This window comes from Lepeophtheirus salmonis, chromosome 14, assembly GCF_016086655.4.
Source record: "Lepeophtheirus salmonis chromosome 14, UVic_Lsal_1.4, whole genome shotgun sequence".
Taxonomy (NCBI): Eukaryota; Metazoa; Arthropoda; class Copepoda; order Siphonostomatoida; family Caligidae; genus Lepeophtheirus; species Lepeophtheirus salmonis.
In genome coordinates, this window is record NC_052144.2 from 18,833,274 (window position 1) to 18,857,357 (window position 24,084).

The 24,084-nt window shown below is 31.5% G+C and overlaps 1 protein-coding gene across 4 annotated transcripts in view; it reads right to left on the reverse strand.

Annotated features, from left to right (window-relative positions):
• Window positions 1–920: 920 nt before the first annotated feature.
• LOC121129336 (uncharacterized) overlaps window positions 921–24,084 on the reverse strand; it is a 227,360-nt gene continuing 204,196 nt past the window's right edge. For all 4 annotated transcript variants that reach the window (XM_040725045.2, XM_040725047.2, XM_040725048.2 and 1 more), the window contains one exon: window positions 921–1,289. In XM_040725045.2, coding sequence (XP_040580979.1) covers window positions 1,233–1,289 — 57 coding nt within the window. In that variant the 3' untranslated portion in view covers window positions 921–1,232. The remainder of the gene's footprint in view (window positions 1,290–24,084) is intronic.

Here is a 24,084-nt window from a genome sequence, read left to right on the forward strand (position 1 = left end):
CTCTTTGTTCAGCGACGAATGGAGAAACATGTGTAAATTGTTAATGTAGGCATTAGCAATTTAGTCTTTGAATAACTATGGAATGTTTTTCCACCATAAAATCAATGAGAAAAACGATGCTGGTAGAATTTTGTAGCTAACTCTTATCCTTTCCCTTCAAACGAACCTGTCTCAATTATTTTGTAACATGCCAATATTGGATATTTTTCCTTATTTAAAGACTTTAAAATACGATTGAAATATTCATAGAAACTACCTATACGGAGATATTTGATTGGCTTAGATTCAAAGGGAGAACCGTATACACTACCATTTTGTTCAATCAGAAACAAAGAAACAAAACGCTTTACAGAAAATAGATCGGTTAGTTCCGGAATTGAAATTTACACAATGTTCCGCGCTTAGAAATGTGTGTATGTAAAAGAAACAGTCACAAGGTGCACTGTATAGAGTGCTCTTTGTTTTATATAATATACCAATACATTATAAAGGGGAAAAAGGAGTATAAAATACAGGGAGCACTCTACAAAATGAATTAAATCTCGCAGGCGTCTAATTCAACTAATATTAAAAAGAAAAGTAAGGAAGTACTTTATATACTATGTAAAAGAAGAAACAATGGGGACTTTAAATAAAGTGGTATATCAAAGAGCTAAAGTACTCCCTGACTCATCAAATCATATCAATTTATTTTCTATCGAACTGTTATTATTATAATTTTATCTCTAAGGAGATATCGTCCAAGTATTGAGTCAGTAGCTACGCGTGAGTGTGCCCATGAAAAACGGAGATTAACACCAAGGATATGTCGGTGAGTACTCTTCCATATTATTAGAGCAAAATTTGTATGTTCGGGTACTACTGCTTGTTAATAATAAATATACAAAGTGATTAGTTTCAAATTGACCGTAGAATAAATGTAAATAACAAAGTTTGTGCTATATTTCATATTTAAAAGTTTATGAGTAACTATTTCTATTATGATAGCTTTATAAACAAAAATGAAGGCATATAATTAAATAGAAAAACAAAATGAAGGCATATAATTAAATAGAAAAACAAAATGAAGACTGAAGTTGAAATTTCGAAAGATACAATATTCTTCTGATAAGAAACTTAATTGTTAATCAACAAATATTTAATAGCTTTGAAGAAGTTACAACATCATCATTTATTTCTTGACCCATTCATTCATTACATTCTTTAAAATTCATATGAAAAACATCCATATTTCACTTCAAACAACGTTCTTGGTGTTCTTTGTGGATCTTTGAGCAGTCTACGCATGTCTATAAGATGAAAATTAAAATTTAAAAAATAAATTCACAAAAAATAACAAATATAATTGAGATCTGAAGATTAATACGTCACAATCTTATTTATAATTAGTGATGTACCTTTGTAGAGAAATGTTAGAGTTTTTTATAATTCGAAAAAGAACAAAGATTGATACTTCTGTTCTGTTTTGAAATTATGCGTATTATTTGATTAACCATATTAGGGCCCTTTCCAGAATAGATTTGGTTGATATTTGATGGCGATGTTTGCAGACTTTTATATTATATATTACAAATTAAATTAAAACAAGTTTCTGTTATCAAACTTCTTTTTTGCAAAGTCGTTGAAAGTACTTTATAATGCCATAGGAAGACATTGAGTAATTCCCTAATTGTCTTTTATTTTAATGTTGACTTGGTTGATTTGCTACAAAAGCTGGCTTCGAGTCTTTCAGATCAACGTTTAAAAATTGAACAAAGAGAAAGATTAGATAAATCTATGTACAACAGACAAAAAAATCAAGATATTTCTACAATATATTGGGTAATTTGAGCAACAACTAGTTTGAATTTGTAAATTACACAATGAAAAATTAATTTTGTCACTCAATTTTTTCTTAAAAATTAAATCAAATAAATCTTTTAATAAATATTATTAGCTTAATATCAGTGATGCATCAACATAGAAATAAATGAGCAAAAATAAAGAGAATGAGATAATCCCTATTATTTTTTGAGGGATTTGATTTTTTTTAATAGTCGGCAGCACTGTAGTTTGCTTGCAACAGCTGGACAAGTCAACCTACCTCACTAGTGCTCCACGATTTTTACAATGAACAAAATTATTGAGCTAAGAGTTGGTTTTAAATTTTGTGTTGTGTTCATGGAAGGAGCTAAAAGGCAGTGCCAAAAAGTGCCTATAAAAATATTTTGAGGACTGGAAATAACGTTGGCATATGTGTATTGCATCCAATGGAGATTACTTTGAAGGCAACAAAATACATTTTAATGATTAAATGTAAAATTTTTGTTTTATTTAAGAGTGCCCAGTACTTTTTGACAGAATATACAATATACTATCGACTTTTGCATGGACATATTTGATTCAATTATCGCCTTTATATTTAAATTTGTGAAATGAATTAAAATACCTAAAGAAAGCTAACTATAGTTTAGAAACTTTATTTTATTTAGGAAACTTATATTGACTTTAATACACCCTTTCAAATTCAATGTATCAATTTCTCTTTTTTATATTATGACGATTCATTTTTTGGAGTTTAAGTGCAATTTGTAACACCCCCAAGTGTTAATAAGAATAATTTGTAGGTAGAAATTGACGATAATTCGTCGAAGAGTGAAAACGTTATCCACACTCAATTTTAAGAAAAATCCTACTTGCCTTTGTGTTGACAGATGCAAATAGACATACATATTTACAAGAGTTTTATATATATGAGTACTTACAGATGTTTGGTTTCGGTCAGAAAATTCTAAAGCGGTCTGAGATCGCTATGCTTATAAGTGAATCTACTAATTCGTTCACTTATATAAGTTTGGTTCGCACCGGTCTATTTTATTTTTATTCCAAGTTTTTAATTGTAAAAATTTAGAAACCACATGAAAAAAACAACGCTTGCGCGATATCGTCTACGCCGGTGTCAGTGTCGAGAAGGCTGAAAAAAACTATATATGTGACTTATGGCCTCCCTCCATGTGGCCCTCTGCTATCCTGACCTCAGCCTCTTGACTTTGTAGTTTGGGTGTTTTAGAGAAGAACGTCTGCTGCACCTATAATCCAAATTTGGATTCACTGGGAGCTGCCAATCTGATCACCAGCGTATCGAGGCCGTTATTGCTTGTGAAGGATAATATACTGAATAAGAAATATAGCTAATATATAGCATTCAAACATATAAAAAATTGTATTTGAGATGTCGTTTCTTGCATCCATAAAAATCACCTTTTTCATAACATAGTCCTGTTTCTGCAAGTTTTGGTTCCCCCCTCTATAAATAAACTGTTTCTTGATTTTGATATCGGCACAATAACGTCATAGGAAGTTAAATGTGTTGCATTATCATATCTGTGCAACTTACAAATCAGGATAGGGAAGAAAACCGAAAAAAATTATCTATATATTGAGACCAAAAAATCTGTGGACAATTTAAAAAAATTCAATTTCGGTCTACGGCATGAGATCGTGGTCAGGACTGAAATTTCAGTTTTTATTGTTCTATAAAAATTCGAAACCGAAAACAAAAAATTAGGTCTTGGTCTCAACGCCAGTATTTATCTACTTCTGTATTTAAATAAGAACATATTTAAATCATAAACTATTTGAGAGTGGAAATAGAAGGCTATAAACCTGATGCAGTCATAAATCTTCTATATAAATTGTAATCTAATAATATTACAATTTCCATTAGAGAATGTGCATTAGATCATTAAGAATTCAATTTCTTAAATTAAATCATGGGCTTTAATATTCATTAAAATGAATTTTATGGTAGGATATTCATACATCAAAAATATACAAATAACTAAATAATCGTATATGCATCAATTTTGTTAAAAAAATATATTTGGTTATAACATTCATCGTATGAGTACATTAAAAGGAAATTTAGAACCATGAACATAAAATTTAATTTGAATTAGTCGATGAAATTTATATTTAAATATATAGAGTTGTAAAAATATGACCATCTTTTTTAATTGCAACAATAACCACCTGTTTTCTATTTTTCAAACATGTTATAATTATTCCTTAAATTAGTGATTTAGTGGAATCGTGTATTTTTTCTGGAATCGGTATCGGGAAAATAATATTTAATTTGCAATTGCAATTATTATCATTTATTATAGGTACTTAACTGTTTATTACATTTCTACGTTACGAAAATAAAAAAAATATATACATTAAATATATAAAAACAACCATGTGAATTTGTTGCTAGAGTCTTATAATTTTATACATATTGTAATATTTAATTAATTTATGATAACAAATCCTCAAAATCCGAGAGTAAACATATTGAGCACAAACTAAACGTGAAAAAAAGTGTTCTAAACACATGCGCGGTCGGTGCAAATATTGTTATTTTAGGGGAATACATTTTGAAAAGGGATCTAAGAAAGCTCACCTTTGCAAAATTTCCCTTTGAAAAGTTACCCGTGGGATTAGTCGCCCTGCTGAAATTTTCCTTGGAAAAAGTTCGCCAGGCAGAGGAATTGCCTTCCTTTATTTTATCAATTGTAATTCTAAGAAATGTATAGCAAAATCAGAAAAAAAAGATTATATAACATATATATCTTTATTTATTTGGAAGAAGCCTTAATTAAAAGAATAAAAAAAATCACATTATTTTTTTGAAAAAGAATTCAAAAATTATTAGTTATTCTTAAAAAATAAAATTTTTTGGAAAAAAATTTCAAAAATCACAAGCTGCTTACAAAAAATTAAATGTTTAAAAAAAAATCAAATATTAAAGTTTTCGGTAAAAAATTTCAAATTCCATAGCTATCTACAGAAAATAAAATTTTTTGGAAAAAAATTGAAAAATTAAATTAAATTTCGAATATCAAATTTTTGGAAAAACAATTTCAAATATTAAATTTTTAGAAACATAATTTCAAATATTACATTTTTGAAAAAAACAATTTCAAATATTAAATTTTTGGAAAAACAATTTCAAATATTAAATTCCTTTTTTTCCTTATTTCTGGGCTAATTTCAGAAATAATAATTATTCATAAATATAAAGAAGTGAAAATTTTTTCAATTCGAATATATAATGAGTATTAAAGAGATTGAAAAGCTTCGTGTTAAAACTGAAGAAATAACTCCGAGCAATGCTGGGTACTCCCTCTAGTTATTGATGATAGAGAAATATGACAAGTTATTTAGTTTTAATTTTTTGTTCCATAGGTTTTTCTGTCTTTGAAATTTTTGGGGTTTTATTTTTTCTCTATTTTTCTTCATTTGTTTAGTTGTTGTAGATGACAACCTCATATATATTTGTTTATATGTATATATATTTAGGAAGATGTAGAAAGTTTATAAATGCTAATTAGTTTTCTTAATCTGTAGTAGGGAGGTATACGTTATGCGTACATATCTTTGTATTCATTATTGTATAAAGAGAAAAAGCTGTTTTTTGGCCTTTGTAGGAATTAAATGAATAAATATGTTTTAAGGAAAAAGTTTTCCAAAAAATCTAAAAAACAATGTATGAAGGTAATAAACTTCATACAGATATGGGTGTGTGGGAGTTTAGAAATGAGTTTTTATTTGTATCCTTCCTATACAGGGTGGGGATTTTAAGTCGGGAACAAGTTTGAACCTCAATATCTTGGCAACCCTAACACCTATGATATGAAAGTATACTACTCATCAGATGAAGCCCACAAAACTGTATAACAAAAAAAAAAATACAAAATCCTTGAGATGTTCTCAAGATATGAACTCCGAGAGGCCATTTTTGTTTGCCTCCGTGCAGTGCGCATGCGCAAAGAGATTATTGACTTTACAAAGCTGCCTAAACCAACTAATTACGATGTAGCCAGGGCTGCCAATGAGTCTGATGGATCGGAAACACCTGCAAGGAAGACTCATGATCCCTAAGAGAGCATAAAACGCATTCCAGAGCTCCTGGATGTTTTAGGCAAAGGAAATGTGGCCTCCTAGCTCACCGGATTTGAAACCCTTAGACTACTTTGAGTTTTTTTTAGAAAGAGTTCAATAAACGTGCCAATAACCCTGTGGACTTCTCGTGGGCTTCATAATGGCCTGTGCCATGTTAGAAGCTGTGAGTGAAGCTTGAGGTGGTATGTTTGAGGGATTGACTTCACTATGATTTGAGAATAGCTGAATTAATTTTAAGAAATAGATTGTAATATTAATCTTAAATTTTCTAGATTTAAAATCCCACACTGTATGTATATTTGCAGATATATTAATGTATATTCTATATCTACATATGTTTGTTCCTATGATAGAGACATAAACACCCATATCTTAGTAACAACGTGGACAAAGTCACGTATTTATATATGCTTTTACAACCAATGACAAATTGAACATGTGCTCTGTTGTAGAAATTTTCAAAAGGAACAAGTCAGAGCTGCGTTCGAGTCCACCTAATCTGAGTCCTCATGCTACAAGTACATATAGCAGAACTGTAGTACTAAATTACAGACTTGGACTCGAATCTAAACTCGTTCGTTTATTATGAACTCAGACTTGTGTCCAACTTGACTAAAATCGGACACTGGAAATTCAAGGTATAATTCAAATTGATGATTCGAGTCATATATTTACCACAGCTCTGGAACAACCAGCTAAATGGTCCAATTAGTCTTACACTTATATATCCAAATCTTACGATCAATTTACACGTCAGAATCGCTGCCTTCTGGTCAATCATAATACGAAGTTATTTGTTCTTACTTCTCTGCTTAAAACTAGGTCAATGCAACGAAGCGGGATTGCGCCTTTAATCAAAGGATCATTCCTGTTTATATTTTCACTCCTTCTCTAGGTTTAGTTACACCAAATGAATCTCTTATACAGGGTTATACACTACTATTGGAACAAATTTTGACCTCATTCATATCCTGAACAAATTCATTGTGACATTTTTTTTTGGTTGTATCTAATACCATAGATGATATTATCATATTAATTTTGAATATGTCCTCCATTGGCCACAATTAAATCACTGATTATCTCACAAAATGTTCGGAAGGCTTTAATAATGTCTGAAGAGGATTATTTTGAAGTTACATGCTTGAGGGCAGCCTTAAAGAACTTTACTCTATTGTGTGGGGTGGCACAAGCATGCTTCTCTAACTTCCCCTAGACATAGAAGTCCAAGAGAGCCTCCATGGGTTTCTTCAACCCTGCCGTGAAGGTATGAGTTGCTTTCTTCAACATAAACCTGTTCTGGACTTTCCTGGTGGTGTTGATTGAGGTATACAGCTTCTTAACGATGGTTTTTGCTCCGAATCCAGCTTAGAATAATTTTGCGATCGTGTTTCTTCTTGTCTGTCCCATCTCGACAACGGAATCAAAATGAAAATAAACAGGAATTTATTTTATTAGTCACCTAACCTCTTTTACGAGCATGAAAAACTCTTATGAGTGACGAGAGTTGGTTATAAACAACATGACAGAGAGTGGCGCCATCTTGTGGTAAAATAATACAAGTCCCTGGATGATAATATCATTTAAATAAAATAAAAAATTGAGAGCGTGCGCCATTTTATTAACACAACTAGTTTAAACAATAAGCCACAGACTGTCACACTACCTTGCAGATAATACATATGTTTGTAATTTTCTCATGCCCTATTGTAGTGCTTGGCTTAACATGTCTTTGAAAACGGGGTGGAAGACTGAATCTATGTTTATTGTGTCAGGTATGATTTTTAAGAGGGCGAAAACTGTCATTTGACAGATAAACTGAATGTAACACAAACGTTTCAATATCTTAAGCTTTTTCAAAATGAGTGGATTTTGATAAATTATATGATGAAGAATCAATAAAATCAAATGATACAAGTAAAAGTAAAAACAATAACAGCTGGACTATTTTATTGCAAAAATAATACTTTTACTGAAAATTGCTTTTACATTTCTACATATGCAAGGAGTGATTAGTCTAATGCATTACTTCTCGAACTTTTTAACTTGCATCCTATTCCTCATTCTACCAAATTAAATATTCACTTTTTGCATAGAGATTCATGTTAAAAATCTTTTCACGCCCGACAATTTTAGAAGCTCTGATTTAATTAACAGACATATTTTTAAATTTCAATTTGCAGTAATTCAAATTATGAATTAATTTGTATATATAAACTTGATTGGCTTGTACTTAGTACTAGATTTTGTTACGTATATATTTTTTAAAGGAAAAAAACATTTTAAATTGAACAAAAATAATTATTTGTATCTGACTATGTAAATTATTGTTATTATATTGAAGCTAAGATAAGAATAGTTTTTGTTTTTTCTTATCCTAATTCTTTTTGCAGTATGATTCAATCTTTATTACAAATATTGCAATTTTTTATCAATGTTCAAAACGAGGGACTAATAATAGAATGAATTTCAATGATTGCAATTCATTCTATTTGATAAAATAAAGTAGGATATTTGATTTTTGTCTGTTTTTAAAATAATGTTTCAATTACATTGAAATTACAATAAAATAATGAAATGCAATTTTCAGTAGAGAATGAGAATTTATGTATTATGAAAGTTTATTGAAGCGGCATAAAAAAATTTTTTTATTCCCTTTGCTATAGAGCATTTTCAAAGACGTCGAAGTTACATCATAACTAAAAAAGACGCCATCTTGGGAGTCCAAGTTGATATTTTTATTATAGAAAATGACAAATTTGCAAGAAGTCTTCATTAAACTCCATCAAATGTATGTATCTATGAATAAAAAAGATTTAACATCTTAATTGAATACTATTTGATGCAACTGATAAATATTTATATTTGAATTAAATCAATGTAATATGGACTAAAAATATGTGGATTTTTAATTTTTTTTGGATCGATTAGGGACAAAAAAAAAGTAGGATATTAGAGAAAATTAATTCCGTTGTAATCGTTAATTTTTTATATACAGTTTGTATATCGATGTAATAACATATTTTTAATGGGTATAAGGGTCCGATATATATATTAAAACTAGACATTAGAGGGATAACATTTTTATGGACAACAAGGCTTAATGCCTTTAATTTGTTGGTCCCGTTTTGGCATTCAATAGTTCACTATTTTTTTAATGCTTATGAAAAAAGGGGTTTATTTGACAAAAAACTTGATTGATTAGGCTCTCAAAATGGCCAACATCAATAGTGCTGACGCCACGTGAAAATGCTGTATAGGGAGATTCAAGGCTATAAAAAAAGTGACGAAATGCATATGTAAAATTTATTTGCCTACGAACATATCTTCCCTTCTCATAGGTGTCGCTTTTGAGAAACCACAAATGAGTGTACTTTATCAATTTCTCCTTTGACGTTTTCACATTTATTCACATTTTTTCTCAGAATTAACATTGTTAGTTTATATAATAATCGTAGCATAATGTAAATTGCATTGTCAATTATATAGTACTTCATGGTAGGCTCAGCAACAAAAGATTATTTTCGTAGCCAACAAAAAAGAAGATAACGTATTCATTGTTTATCTACTTGGTTTATAGCTTTGGGGATATACAGAATCAGGAGCCCTAACAAAATTATCATATTTTTGGAAAATATATATCCAAAAAATTCGACCTGAAATGCAGCTTACGCTACTCATACATAAAATTCACATGTCATGAAATAACAAAATAAATTATTATCTATTACATGAAGTGAGTAATTATGAGAAATAACAAATTAATATTATATTTCTGATTCAAATTAAAATATGAGCCGCATGTGTTTAAGGTGATATTTAGTGCTAAAAAATGAATTCAATTCTATAAAGATAAAGTTGGATCTTCAAGGTCAAATATCAAAGTACAAAGGCCAAAAAGGAGCTAGCTTTAAAATTAGCAAAAGAATAAAAAATATTCCATATATTTTTACCTTTCAAAAATACAATATTTGTATAAATTTAATCACAGTTTCAAAAGATATGATTGAAATTAAGTGAGGACCCCATTTTTTACTAACATAGTAAATATAAAGGAATTGAGAACCAATATTCTAATTGGATTTTTTTTTTTAAATTTACTGTAAAAATCTATAGACATACAAATTTCATTATATTTTGAGGTGGTCTAATGAAGAATTGCTTTCGTTAAACGTTTTGTTGTGAAATGATTATACTTCAATTAGAAATAGGAATACACAAAAAAATTATTAAAAACACAAAACCAATTACAATTCAATCATTTGATATAATATTTATCATCAAAAAGGCAACTAATGCGGAAAAAATCTTGCTTCATTTAAATTTTTTTTTTTCAAAGATACAAGTAGCAAAAATTTTAATTTTTTTCAAATAATTTTTCAGAATAAAAAGTTATAAAATTTTCAAATTAAACTTATTAAAAAATAAAAACTATAAAGGACTAGTAAAATACCTGTAGAATTAAGTTATGAATGAAATTTTTTTCAACCAAAGAACTTAAAGTACAACTATAATTTTTTCAAATCTCCAATTAAAATCAAACATGACATATTGTTTTTAAATTCAATTTTCTCGGCCTCCCTTAAACTCTTGTCCTCTTGGCTAATTAAAACATTTTAAACTGTTATTCTTCCTAATATTAATGCAAATTAATGATTCCAAATTTTGTTATAACCATCTTTACACTATCAGCAAAATTTCATAACTTTAGAAGATGTCAATTCGGAGTTTAATGTGAAAGAAAATGTGAAATGAACGAACTAACATTCTGTTTTAGATACATGTATAGAGATGTCAAACTCTTGGATCTTGAGCATAAAGGGATATAAACGTAGCGTGGCGTCTCAACATAAACACAATCTTAATCAAAAATAAAGAAAACGATAAAATCCCAATATATTTTATACTTCATGTATATAATATGGCCAATGTGGAAAATCGGGCATTTTGCAAAATGCTCGTTAGAGGGGGAATATACAAAATGCCCCGGCAATCTATAAAACTTCCAATAGTCAATGGTCATTTTAACTTTATTTACATTGTCAGGTAAAATGATTATGGGTAATTTGATTATAAAACAATTTATTGCAAGCAATTGGATCATTAAGGATTTGATAAAGATACAATTAAATTGAAAGCAATTTTATAATCTAGTGCAAGGATGTCCAACCTGTCAGGCTGCATTGTGGGCCACTACTCATTCTCACTTCAAGTAGTATTTTTTAGTAATATTGTCGCAATAATCAAAACGCATAGAACGCTCATAATACGTACAATCATTGAAAAATATTTGACAGTATCTGTATTTTCTGATACTCGGGGTTGACAAATTAGCTTTTTTAAGCAGTTTGGACTTGAAAAATTTGATTTGACCTTTTTTTTCATATGGTCTAAAATTGAAATAAATTAGTATTTAATAGCTTTATTTTATATAGCCATTTTTAAAGAAATTTAACTTAATAGGGTCTCCTGCCCATTAAACTATATCAAGTGGCAATGCAGCCCAATATATTAAAAAGTTCGGCATCCCTGATCTTGTACATTTTCATTGAAATTTATATTGTATTCAGACAATCAAACTATAGTTGATAAGGAATTGTCACAAGAGACTCCTTTATATTTTGTGAAATATAATTCGGCCAACAGGTTGTGCACGTGTTTAGCTAGTCCCTAAAGAGGATCATAACCTATCGCCACCACTATCCTGGGTATCTAAGACCCTTTCAAATTTATTATAATACACCCAGCCCACGATTTCCGCTAGTGAACCTCTTGTCCAAACGGGGGATCAAAATATATAGCCGCTGCTATCCTGAATATCAAGGACCCCTTTGTAATAACCTATGATATACCCCATCTCACGGGTTGTAAAAGTGATGCACTGGTCCAAAAGGTGGATTATTACCCACCACCGCCGCTTCCCTGAGCATTTAAGACTCCCTTCAACATCCTATAATGCACCCCAGCCCATGGGTTGTAGAAATGAACTTTGGTCAAAAAGGTGGTTCATTGACCACCACAACACCCGCTTCATTGAGTATTAAGTACCCCTTCTAATAGTCAATAATTGAACCTCAGCCCACAAGTTATGCAAGTGAACTTGTGCATGGAAAACCCCATCACTCAATCATCTCAGGAATCATATGAGAGAGCAAATTGAGTCATCCAAGACCATTCTTATGATGTGGCAATGTGAAAGAAAGACAAGTAAGTTGGCTGATGAACAGTGGTTTGTTCAGTATGCCAAGAATAACCACCTTCCCTCTGGTGTTGGGCGAACTTCATACCAAGCAATGTATAACTATTCGATAAAGGTCAGACTTAAGGGAACGCCAGTTGATGACAAAAGTGGGTATTCTGTCAACAATTGTATCCAGAGAACAAAATTGTTCCATATACGGCTTTAAATACCATGCTTCAGAACCTTTCTACGTTGCCATGGGAGAAAATGAAAATGATTGCAGATATTTAAAGGGCTCACATTGACAATCTGATCAGGACGGCCAAGTGCAACAGAGAGAAACTAACAAAAAGCAAGTCGAACAGGATGATGCAACTCTCCTCAAGGCAGTCTAAGGAGACTGAGGTACGACAGTGCGTCAAAGTCCAAGTTCCAAGTGTCGACCGTGGAAAACCAATCTCCACTACATCTTGGCTGCTGTGATCCATGTAGAAGCAAACATATATTATAGATTAGGGACAAAAAATAATGTCTTAAAACAGCTCAATGTAAGAAAGCATTTTGAGTATTGTAAGGATCCAGTCATTAGTGTTGATTAAGTTCACAGAGAGGAGGAAGTTACATTCCACTCACCCCATCAATTCTATTGTACGAAAAAGACCAAGGCTTTAAGTGATGAAATTGCATAGACTCAAAACAAATAAGTTCATTTGTAAAAAAAAAGTGACACCTCTCTAATAGCAAATCCCATAATAACACAACATGCTGCAAAAGTAGTTTATTTGGTGAATATGTTTATGTTTAGGATATACAATTAAGTAAACATATTTAGGTAAAAATTAGGTAATATTAGGTATGTTCAAAAAGATGATTTTTTGAAATTATTACATTCGATGTATATTTAAATAAGTTTTTTGTTTATGTCTACTCTGAAAAAAACAAAAAACTAATAAAATTTATATTAAATTTCCAACTGTGTAGTTCGAATATTTTTTAAATAAGATCAACAATTCTAATGTAAATTCTATCACGTTTCATTGAAAATAAACTAAAGTATCAAATTGCTTGCAATGAAATTGTATCATAATGAAATCCTTAATGATCAAACTGCTTTGCAATGAATTTTTTAATAATCAAATTACCCACAATCATTCCACCCGACAATGTAAATAAAGTTGAAATGAACATTGACCCCTCTATTGGAAATTTCATATACCGGGTGTCCGGAAAGTCCTGACTGATTTCTAACTTCCAACTTCATTAAGATCTACAAGGACTAAAAGTAGAGATACAGAGAAATGTTTTTAATAAAAAAACTTCGCTTGGTTATAATCTATAATATGTTTTTAACAATTTGGTCTTTAGCTTCCATAACAGCCACAACACGGGGACGGAAGGAGGAGCAGGTGTTCTTGATGTAGGTGTGGTCCATCTTGGCCCAGGCCTTGGTGATACTGGCCTTGAGAGCTTTGGTACTGCTGTGGCATTTTTTGTAAGCCTGCCTCTCAATGTGCGCCCAGATGCTGAAATCCAAGGGGTTCAGGTCGGGGGAGGAGGGGGGCCAGAAGTCCTTAGGCCAGACTTCCACATTCTCCTTCAACCACTTCTGTGTTTTTTTTGCTGTGTGTGCGGGTGCCCATCCTGCTGGAAACACACCCTCTAACCAGGATACTCCTTCCTGATCCATGGGACCACCTTGGTCTTGAGCACCTTGATGTAGTCCTCTGAGGTGAGCCTGTAGCCCTCTCGGAAGAAGACTGGAGGCATGGCTTTACCATCTGAGCCAACAACTCCAAGCATCATGATGCTGGCTGGGTGCGTGCTTGGGCATGGACACATATTTCTCAGATCCCACATAACCATTAAGGCTAATGTAGCGATCATTTTTGCGGGTGAAGACTGGATCCACTGTAAAAGTTTTCTCAACGGAAAAAATGAGAATTCTGTCCCCATTGCTTTTCATGTTGTTCAAAATCTTCTTGCATCGGATGTATCTGGCCTCCATATTGACCATGGACAACATGGGACGGGTGGTGCAGACCATGGACTTGCCCCCAATGTCCTTGACAATGTTGTCAGCAGTAGTCTTACCCATGTTGTTCTTCTTGGCAATTGTTCTGATGCTCAGAAGAGGGTTTGTCTTGATCTGGGCCCTGATCTTCTTCTTAGTGGCCTTGGTGGCCTTTAAGACAGGTCTCCTACTTCGAGACTTGTTTTCAAGGCCTTCCCCCTTGTCCCACCTCCTCTTGATCCTGCCAATGGTGCTGGCGGACATGCTGGTGGCCTCAGAGATCTCCTTGTGGCTGATTCCTGCACGAAGCAGAGCAGCTACTTCATGTCTTTTAGCCTCCATGTCAAAAACAATTATGAATTTCGAAATGTTATTGAAACAAAACTTGTTAATCTGAAAACGGTCTTTAACTTTTATTTACGCAACATTTACGTAAACAGTCTCTGAAACCTCGAACAAAGCCATCGAAGTACCGGTCAAGACTTTCGCGACTCCCGGTATTACCCAATCATTTTGCACCTTGCCCGGGTATTTTGTAGAATGCCCTATTTTCCATATTGTCCGAAACATATGCATACAACCCAATATTTGAGTCGATAATAGGCTTTGTATTCAAATTGATGGGATGAGTTAAAGTATCCCATAACTTCAACTCGAGCTTTGAAAAACCTTTATTTAATGTGAGAAACTTATATTGACTTTGATATGCCCTTTCCAATATATCAATTTGTCATTTTCTTTTTTTGTGACGATCAATTTTTCTTAATTGTAAGTCCAAAGGGTTAATAAGAATAATTTTATTTATAGAAATTGACAAAGTTTTGTTTTTAAGAATAGAAATGAAGTCCACACTCCATTTTGATACAAATAATTAGAGCTTGTTTATGAGTTGAGGGACCATAAATAAAAAAATGTATTTGATTAAGTTTGACTTCCAATAACTTTTTGAAAGCCCAACCAAATACGTTTTGTTAGTATTTTCTAGTAGCAAGTTTGCAAATTTTTTTTTTTTTTTTTAAGGAAAAGGAGACGGATCTCGACTGCATCGAGTCATTCGAGTAATTAACACTATGAAGAATCACGTAAAGTAGATAGAAGGTCTCATTGTGCGGAAGAAGTTGGCTGCTCTTAAGGAGAATTCAGAGGAGGGAAGGGGGAGAGTTCTCTCGGAGTCCATCCATTGACTGAGGGATGAGGCCGGAGGAGATAATATCTAATTATGTAAGGCATTACGACTGTATATGAAAGTATAATTACTTTCAGGAATACATTGCATGGGAGTAGTAGTGTGCAAAATCATACAGACGTTTTTCTTCTTGGACATCCATGAACTCGGATAAGAGTGAACTCAAACCCTAATTGAATTACCCGTGACGTAGCAAAGTTGTTTTCTTATTTATGAAAGGTTGCGAGAATTGAATATCAACTATCGCTGTCTCCAATTTCGAGATAGAAAGAGAAAGTATGACGTACGGCAAACTTATACAGGATACCCAATTATTGGACTGATTTTGATATTTTTAGTCAGGGTGTCTATCCCAACAAAGAAACAACATGTGTAAAAATTTTATACCTGTGTAGACCCCCCAAAGTTTGGCCATCTTCAAAAGGCCTTCGTGCTTGAGTTAGCCATAACTCCATTGACAATAGACCGATCTCATTTTTTTTTTGCATTAAAATACATTCAAGAATAAGAGCTTTAACTAATATGTAATGAAAAATGGCATATGTGCAAAAAAATACTACAAAAACATTATTGCAAAATTTTAAAATATGGCGTCCAAATATTTGATTTCACCATTTTTTTTGTAAGATCTTTGACCTATTCGTATTCAATAGTGTGTGACAAAAAATATAGTTGGGTCTCAATGGAATCACCTTCATTTAGGCCTAAACCTGGAAAAGGACACAATCACCATAAGTGTAAATTCCGTCTTTTATTTAAAAAACATATGTAATTCAGTGTTATTCTTCCGTTCTATCCCATCTAATTTTTAAAGATTCATAATCTTGTCATCTATATATTTGTATCATCCATCATATTTATGAAAATGATATATTTTATTATTTAAAATAATTTTACTAAAGGTTATGCTGAGTTTGGATTTTATTAGTGTGCTATTAATGGTGATGGCAGAAAGGTATGTACGCTTGACATACGCTTGCCCCTATAGATAAATCCTTTAAAAAAAAACAAAATAACAACAGCAGTAAAATAACTCAAAATGCCTATTCTTTCATCGACCAAAGAGAGAAATACAAGAAAAAAGAGTAGATCTCAAATTTTGATTTCATCGAATCCAATGAAGCATTCCTAATCCACATTTCAATTCCAGAAAGTCAAACAGATTTTTATCTATATTTTTTGTTTTTTAATAATAGTTTTTTGTTTTTTTTTTATGAAAAGGGATTTTTCTATAGAAAAAAGTTTTCTTTAAAAGAAAACATTATAGTTAGTGGAATGAGGAAAATAAATGTATTGAATAAGCAATAAAAAGATGTATCAATCAATAGGACATATTATTTTTTTATGTAACTTGTTATTGATAGGCCATCACCTACTTGAAAGTAGCAAAAATATAGCTTAACCCCTTTTTCATGATTTTTTTAATATCTCTGCATTATATAAGTTTTCCATTCTTTTACTGATAAGAGAGATATTTATTCTTTTTTATGTTCAAAAAGAATGTTTTTATAACAAAAATAGGTCACAATGAATAGATCCACAAAAGGTAAAATAAATTTGTTAAAACGAATACACTCGATGAATTCAAATCACCAAAACTTTATGAATCAAGAATTCCCTCAAAAAAGTTGCTTTCAGATTGTTTTTGGCAAGTCAGTCAACAAAAAGTGTTTCTATTTGGCAATGGGATTTTTGTTATATCTTCCAAAAAGACAGAGAGAAAAGGCCGTAAACTTGTTGTTATTTAGGCAATTATTCTTAACTTAATATTGAGATAATTGGATGTTCAACCAAGTAACACTTAGGACATTAACGAGGTATATGGTTTTTACAAAAATATATAACGTTTATGTTAGACGTTGCAGAAAACATCTTGGTCACAGTGGTTATCTTCTAGTGTTTTTCTATCAGGGTTTTTATGTATGCTACATAAAAACTTTTTTCAATTAGGGTGATATCTTACCAAGCAATTCTTTAACTCGAATTGTTTCATTGGACTGTCAATTGATTTTTTTTTTAAACAAACAAAAAATACTAGTCGTAATGACCTCGCTTTAGATACATATACTCGGTAATGGGAAGAAAATATTAAGTTTGACTCTAGTTTTGAGTCTGTAAGTATATTACAAAGAAATTTATTAAAATTCCTTGAATAACTAAGAAATAAATACTTAAAAACATGAATAAATACATATCCCTGTATAATTAATACATAAGGAATACAAAGGAAAAGTGTAGTGTTGTCGGACTTACAATATTTTCGTACTTGTTCCGCTACCAATATAGGCACCTCTATTTCGATACTCTCCTGACTAAAAATATAAAACACTTAAAGGGGCATCTTAAGAATTTTTGTTTGGAGTAAGTTATAGCTAAGAAATTTATAGACTTTTTTGTAAAGAGAGTTTTTATTCTTGCTTTTTTATATAGAACAATTTTTTTCGGGAGTGAGCGATTTAAGGAGGTACGTCATTGGCAGGCCAATTGTTTTAATAACGTAGTGGAGCTGCAAGTTATAATATAAATTATGTATAGTACCGTTTAAACTTCGACAGTATCCCTATACTGACTATACCAAGACTAAAAAAGTAACTTTCTTATTACTCATATTAGAAGTTATTTTATGTCTTATAAACCAAACAAGTCCTTGCAAGTTTGGACACTACATAGACACTAATGAATATATACCAAAATAATATATATTAAGATAAATGAAAAATAAACTAATACAACAGCGATTCGAATGGAAGAAGTTCTAATCTCTTAATTCTTCGTTATCAATTATAATATAATTAGACGATGGTCTTCGTCTCTTTTGATAAACATTCTTTCATTTCCAAATGCAAAGAAATAGGTTGCATTACGTAGTTACTCATATGACTCAAATCCTCTAAGACTATGAATTCATACTTACAATGGAGATCATGCCAATTTATGAGAACCATAACAAGTGACTTATAGGCTCTTACAAGGAATGTGTATTTAAGTGTATTTTTCTAGTATGGTTGAATTACATTTGAATATGTAACTACGTTTGTTATAATGGTTGTCCATGATAACTATCTGAGAATATGCATAGTATAACTCTTTATATTCATTCAATCCAATTTAGTATGATAATCTGGTTTCAACTTGAGGAACTTGTAAAACAAATATTTGCGTAAATTCCTTTGTTAATGCTTAATTCCATTAATATATTTATTTATTGAATAAATATAAATGACGACATAAATGTCACTAAAAATATTTGTTCGAGACTCAGGTAATGATCTAATTTGGTTAATTGCGGTACATATGGTTGGGGACAACTCTATGAGAAGGTTTCAGGCCCTCTAGGTACCTTATATTTCACAATATATTTAATGCTTGTTCTTATAATTGATACCGTATAATTAAGTTAATTTTAATATAAATTATTTTGGTGATTTATATTGTATTAGCATAAAATAATTTGCCATTTTCCCAATATTGTCCCTTTTCAATTTTTGCCCCTGCCATTTTTCCCTCGACATCGGCCTTTAAATAGGTTCAAACAATAGCAGACTGATCAAAGCTTGCTGTGTTAAAATTTAACGCATCTAAGTTAATACATATCGGAACTATTATTTTGCCGAAAAAAACGCAGAGTTCCATTTGGAAGAATTGCAGAGATGGGAGCATCGCTTGGAGAAGTGATTAGTGTTTCAAGGAGACTATGTTGAAAAATAAAAATTAAAAATCTGGGAAAATGTCTTGTATCTTTGTAAAGGCGGAAAATTTTGAGACAACCCTCGTATATATGGAATTCAAAGACAATTCCTAGGTGGTCAGATGGAGTTAAGATAATAGTACTTATACTTATTCAGTCCCACTACTCCACCTTACCCATTTTAATAACATTTAAAAACATATATTGTAATAGTAGTTCTCAGAACGTCTTTCAAAATATTTTGAAAGACGTTCGGAGTACTAGTTTCTAGTCAGCGACGGGGAGTCACCCCTTGGATGCTTAAAATAAGGGCAATCACATTGAATGTAGTATTTTTTTTTGTATGGACTCTAACTCTAGATAGAGAGAAAACGGATACTCATAAATGGACCAAAAAAAATTGTAATCATAACTTTATAAACTTTTTTCTTAGACAAGTAAATTTGCGTAAAAATAAAAAAAAGGATTTCAAAAGAATTTCATGAATCGTAAAAGTAGAAGGGATATTATTTTTCTTATTCTATCGTACATGGAATAGTTTTATACTATGTATATAGTCGTTGAAAAAAAGAAATAGTCAGCCACTAATGTTAATTATATGTCGTTTGTATGCTATGAAAGTCGCATAGTGTCTCTTCCAAGGCCAATAAAAATCTGTTCTTTATATTATTTAATGTATGAGTACATTATACATTTCTATTGGTAGTCAGTAAAAATGGCGAGGAAAAAAAAAAGGAAAAGTGACAAAGTGGAAAAGAGGGCAAAATTATTTTAATCTGATAATAATACGTATCACTGATATAATATGTATTAGTATAAAAGAAAATAAACAAACACGACAGTGGTTTTAATGGAACAAGTGTTCATCACTTAATTAGTTTAGTTATTTGTTGATTTCTGTATTATATTTATCTCATTAGACATGATGAATTATTCATATTGGAAAAGACTCATGAATTGACGGAAAAGCAATAACATAATATATTGAGAAATATAAGGCCTTCAAAACCCTGAAAACTTCCCCCCAACCATACGTACCGCAATTAACCAAACTAGATAGTTACATAAGTATTGAATAAATAATTTTAGAGGCATTTCTGTCGTCATAATATATATATCAATAAATAAATATATTGATGTAATTAAATATTGACAAAGGATTCGACATTTATATTTGCTTTACAAGTTAATGTAGTTGAAGCCGGATTTTCATTCTAAATTGGAATGAATGAATATGTAGAGTGTTAATAGTTGGGAGTTACATTTTATAATGTCGTTGTATCATAGTAGAAAAATACACATAAAAATTCCATGAAAGAGCCAAGAAGTCAATTGTTAGGGTTCTCATAATTTGGCTTGATATCCACTGGAAGTATGAATTCCAGTCCTTTGAGTAACTGCGTAATGCAGCCTGCTCCGTTCTCTTTGGATTGGAAATCATGCTTAAGAGAGAAACACCATTGTTATAATGTAAATTTCAGATTGCCTTAACTCTACTGAGCTTTATAGTACAGTTGGAGCAATCTGACTGTACTGATCTTTGACTCCCTCCCAGAATCTTCTCAGTGTTTTGTCTCGGCACAGCCTCTTCTTCTTACATATCCTGGATAATAACAAGGTGGAAATCATTGTTCATGTCTGATATTATGCTAATGCTTGTTAATCAATCTATGTGTCTTGTTCAATAGGAATAATTCATCATGTCCAATTATATTATAATTGATAACTGAGAATTAAGTGATTATCATTCCTTCCATTCGAACCGCTGTCGTGTTTGTTTATTTTTCTTTTATATTAATATATATTATATTGGTGTTTAGTATTATTATCAGATTAAAATAATTTTACCATTTTTTACACTTTGTCACTTCATTTTTTTCCCTAGCCATTTTTCCTAAAATCCTTCTATTTGATTGTTAAAAAATATATGTATGTAACAATTTTTTTGTTGAGCATTATAATAAATCATATCAGTTTCATGAAATCTACACAGTATTTGAATGAATTGAAGTTTCCATTCAAATATTTTTTTCTATGAATGATTACGTATTAGAATGAAATAATACTTCTCTTTACCTTTCAAAAATTGATGGTAATATTACGCTTCTTGAATTTTCTTTTCACAATTGATCTGTATCTTTTTGTCCTCCGTTTTTTTATAAGGAAAAGGCTTAGATAACCAATCAGAATTTCGTAGGATTATTAGTATATCTTTTTTTACGAATGATGTGGCTATCATGAGCCTTTTTATCTGCTTCTTTAACCCAGTTATTTTGGTTCCAATTATAAAAATATAAAAATGAATGTAACGTTAACCCATTAACTTCCGACAGAATTAGAAATTCGATATACAACTCCATGATTGATAATATTATTTAATAGAAAATACCAAGTGGTCCATATAATCTGAACACTTTGAATTTTAAACTTCAACCAGATATAATTTATTAATTAATTAAACAATTTTCTTCAAAATGGGTACTATAAATATATGTGTGTCTGAGCTCTTTTAATAGTTAATGTAGCCTCCCTTAGTGGTAATGATGGCGTCCAGTCGGCGGCACAAGGCCTGGCACCCACTGCTGTCTGACAGTGGCTTTGAGGGACTCAGTGTTTGGAAGACCGACACTACAGGCCTTCCCCTCAACATGCACAAAAAGTTGTATTTGAGGGGGTTGGTATCAGGGTTGTAGGGGGCCAAAAGTGTTAAAAAAAAGTTCAAAAGATTCTTGCAAAGGAGGAGATGGATTTCTTTCTGTTGTGTTAAAACATGGTCTCTCCACCTTGTCAAGCCTCTTTCCACACACTTTTGTGATAGTTCTCTTGACAGTCAGGAGTAAAACCCCAAGATCTCTTGCACGAACCCTCATGGACTTGCGAGAATTGGTCTGAGATATCTTTTTTAACTTCTCCAGTTCCAGTCTGTCCTTTTTGACAGAGCCCTTCTTCCTCTCTGACGTTTCAGACTTCCTGATGGCGTAGACGGTCGTCCTAGGGACGGGCAACTTCTTGGAGTGCACGAATGAAAATTATGGATCACATTCAAGTGTCATTTTCTGGACTGGTACGTAAGCTAGAGACCTCAGTTTTGTTTTGTAACAAATTTTTTATGCTTTAATATATCGAAATATACATCAATTTAAATGACAGGTATATGTTTCTCAAATAGAAGGCTGTGAAAATTCGTCTCTAAATGTGTCATCTTGACACCACCTTGCAGATAATATGCATTTTTTAGTATGCTTTAGTTAAAGATAAAAGAGGATATTTATCTACTTACCTAAAAAATAAACAGAAAAAAAGGCAAAAAATCACCAATTTAACTATTATTAAATAATTGTTCAGAATTGTTCACAGCTAATCAAATACAGTATTATCATTAGATCAAACAACTTTCAGAAACATAATTAGGGGTAAAGAGGATAAACATCTATCGCTGACAAGAAAATAAAGTGTAACGCCGTGATAAATTGACTGGCAGCTATTTTTGTCTTGAGAGTAGCATGATCATTTTTCGTGACCGGTAATTGTTTGTGAACCTTTTCACAGCCGGTAATTTTTCAGCATACATTTTCGCAACCCAGTAATTTATGCACTAAGAGATTTAGCTGTATGACATATTCGCCGCCTTTTTATTATTTATATTATAGGTTTGAACTATACTTTTAGTTTGTACTGCTGTATCTCAGCTATAGATTTGAAGAATAAGAAAAATAGACCACAGTGAGGAAATAAAGAAGGAATAGTGTTTATCAGCAAAAAGGAGTCACAGATCTGGAATCATGAGGTTATTTCGGAAGGACTAACTGACTAGTAAGTGTCACACGGCGCCGCAAGCTTTGGGAGGCCTGGCGGACCTCATGCAGCTCCATCTTTACCATTGTACTAGTTCTCGTTTTGCACTTTTAATTTACATAACCTGGATAGATAGAGTAACCCAAGGAAGAAATTACACCTTCCAATAAGACTGCGCACTGCCTCGCAAGCCCAAAAAAATGCAGGATGTCTTGGCCACAAAATCTCCTCACTTTTGGATCCTGGATTTGCGGCCTGCCCAACTCGAAACCAGGCGATTTATATGTTAAGGAAGGATGGAGCATGAGGCCTGTACCAAATATGATTCGTCTGTGGATGCCCTGACTAAGTCCATTACCCGTAGAATAGCAAAGCCGGATCTTTGCACGGTCCCCCGGGGCTGCCAAAGCCTCTGGAGCCGTGTGGCCGAGATTATCAAGAAAAATAAATCTCATTATAAATACTTGAATATCATTAAATATAGCTTTCAAAAATAAAAAATAAATGGTTCCAACCCATCTTGTTTGTACGATGAAAGTCTTTAAATATTTTTCCAATTTATCTTGACCACACTGTATACATACATATATCTCTATAAGAAAATAAAAGCCTACAGTGAAACTCATCATTTTGAAACTATTAATGAAATTATAAAAAACTGGCGTGGACTTTGAGTTCTTTTCATGGCCATTTAAACTATTGGTTGTATCAATATTATAAGACCCATTAATAATTAAACTAAGCTATCACTTAAATAACTAAACAATTCAAGTAGTATAATTTTACTATGTTGATATAATATTGGGAACCCATGTATACATACAAAGTTGAGGCAAACAAATAAAACTTATAGGTGGTAGCTTAGTTACATTGATTTTTGTCTTGTTTTATTTATATATCCAATGCTTTAGTAAATTTAATTATAATATAACACTCTATTTCTTTAAAGTGGTATATTAAATTTATCTTGTTCTGATAAAAGTTTTATCAAAATCATAAGTAGTTTTTAGATATGGAAGGTGCAAAAAAATATGTAAAAAGGTCAATCTTACTTTTTTATAAGAGAATATTAAAAAAAAATGTCTAAAGTATTTTATTGCATAACTTAATAGCTATTAAGTATCTATTGATGTATTATATACATTCATCAGATGAGTGGTTTATAAACTACAATAAAAAACTCAAGGGTCTTCAAGACAATTTTTGATCAAATTCATCAGTTGGATTTAGTTACAGATCTGATTTTTTAAAGTTTTCCCAATAATAAGTTCCTTGACATACCAAATTTTATTCAAATT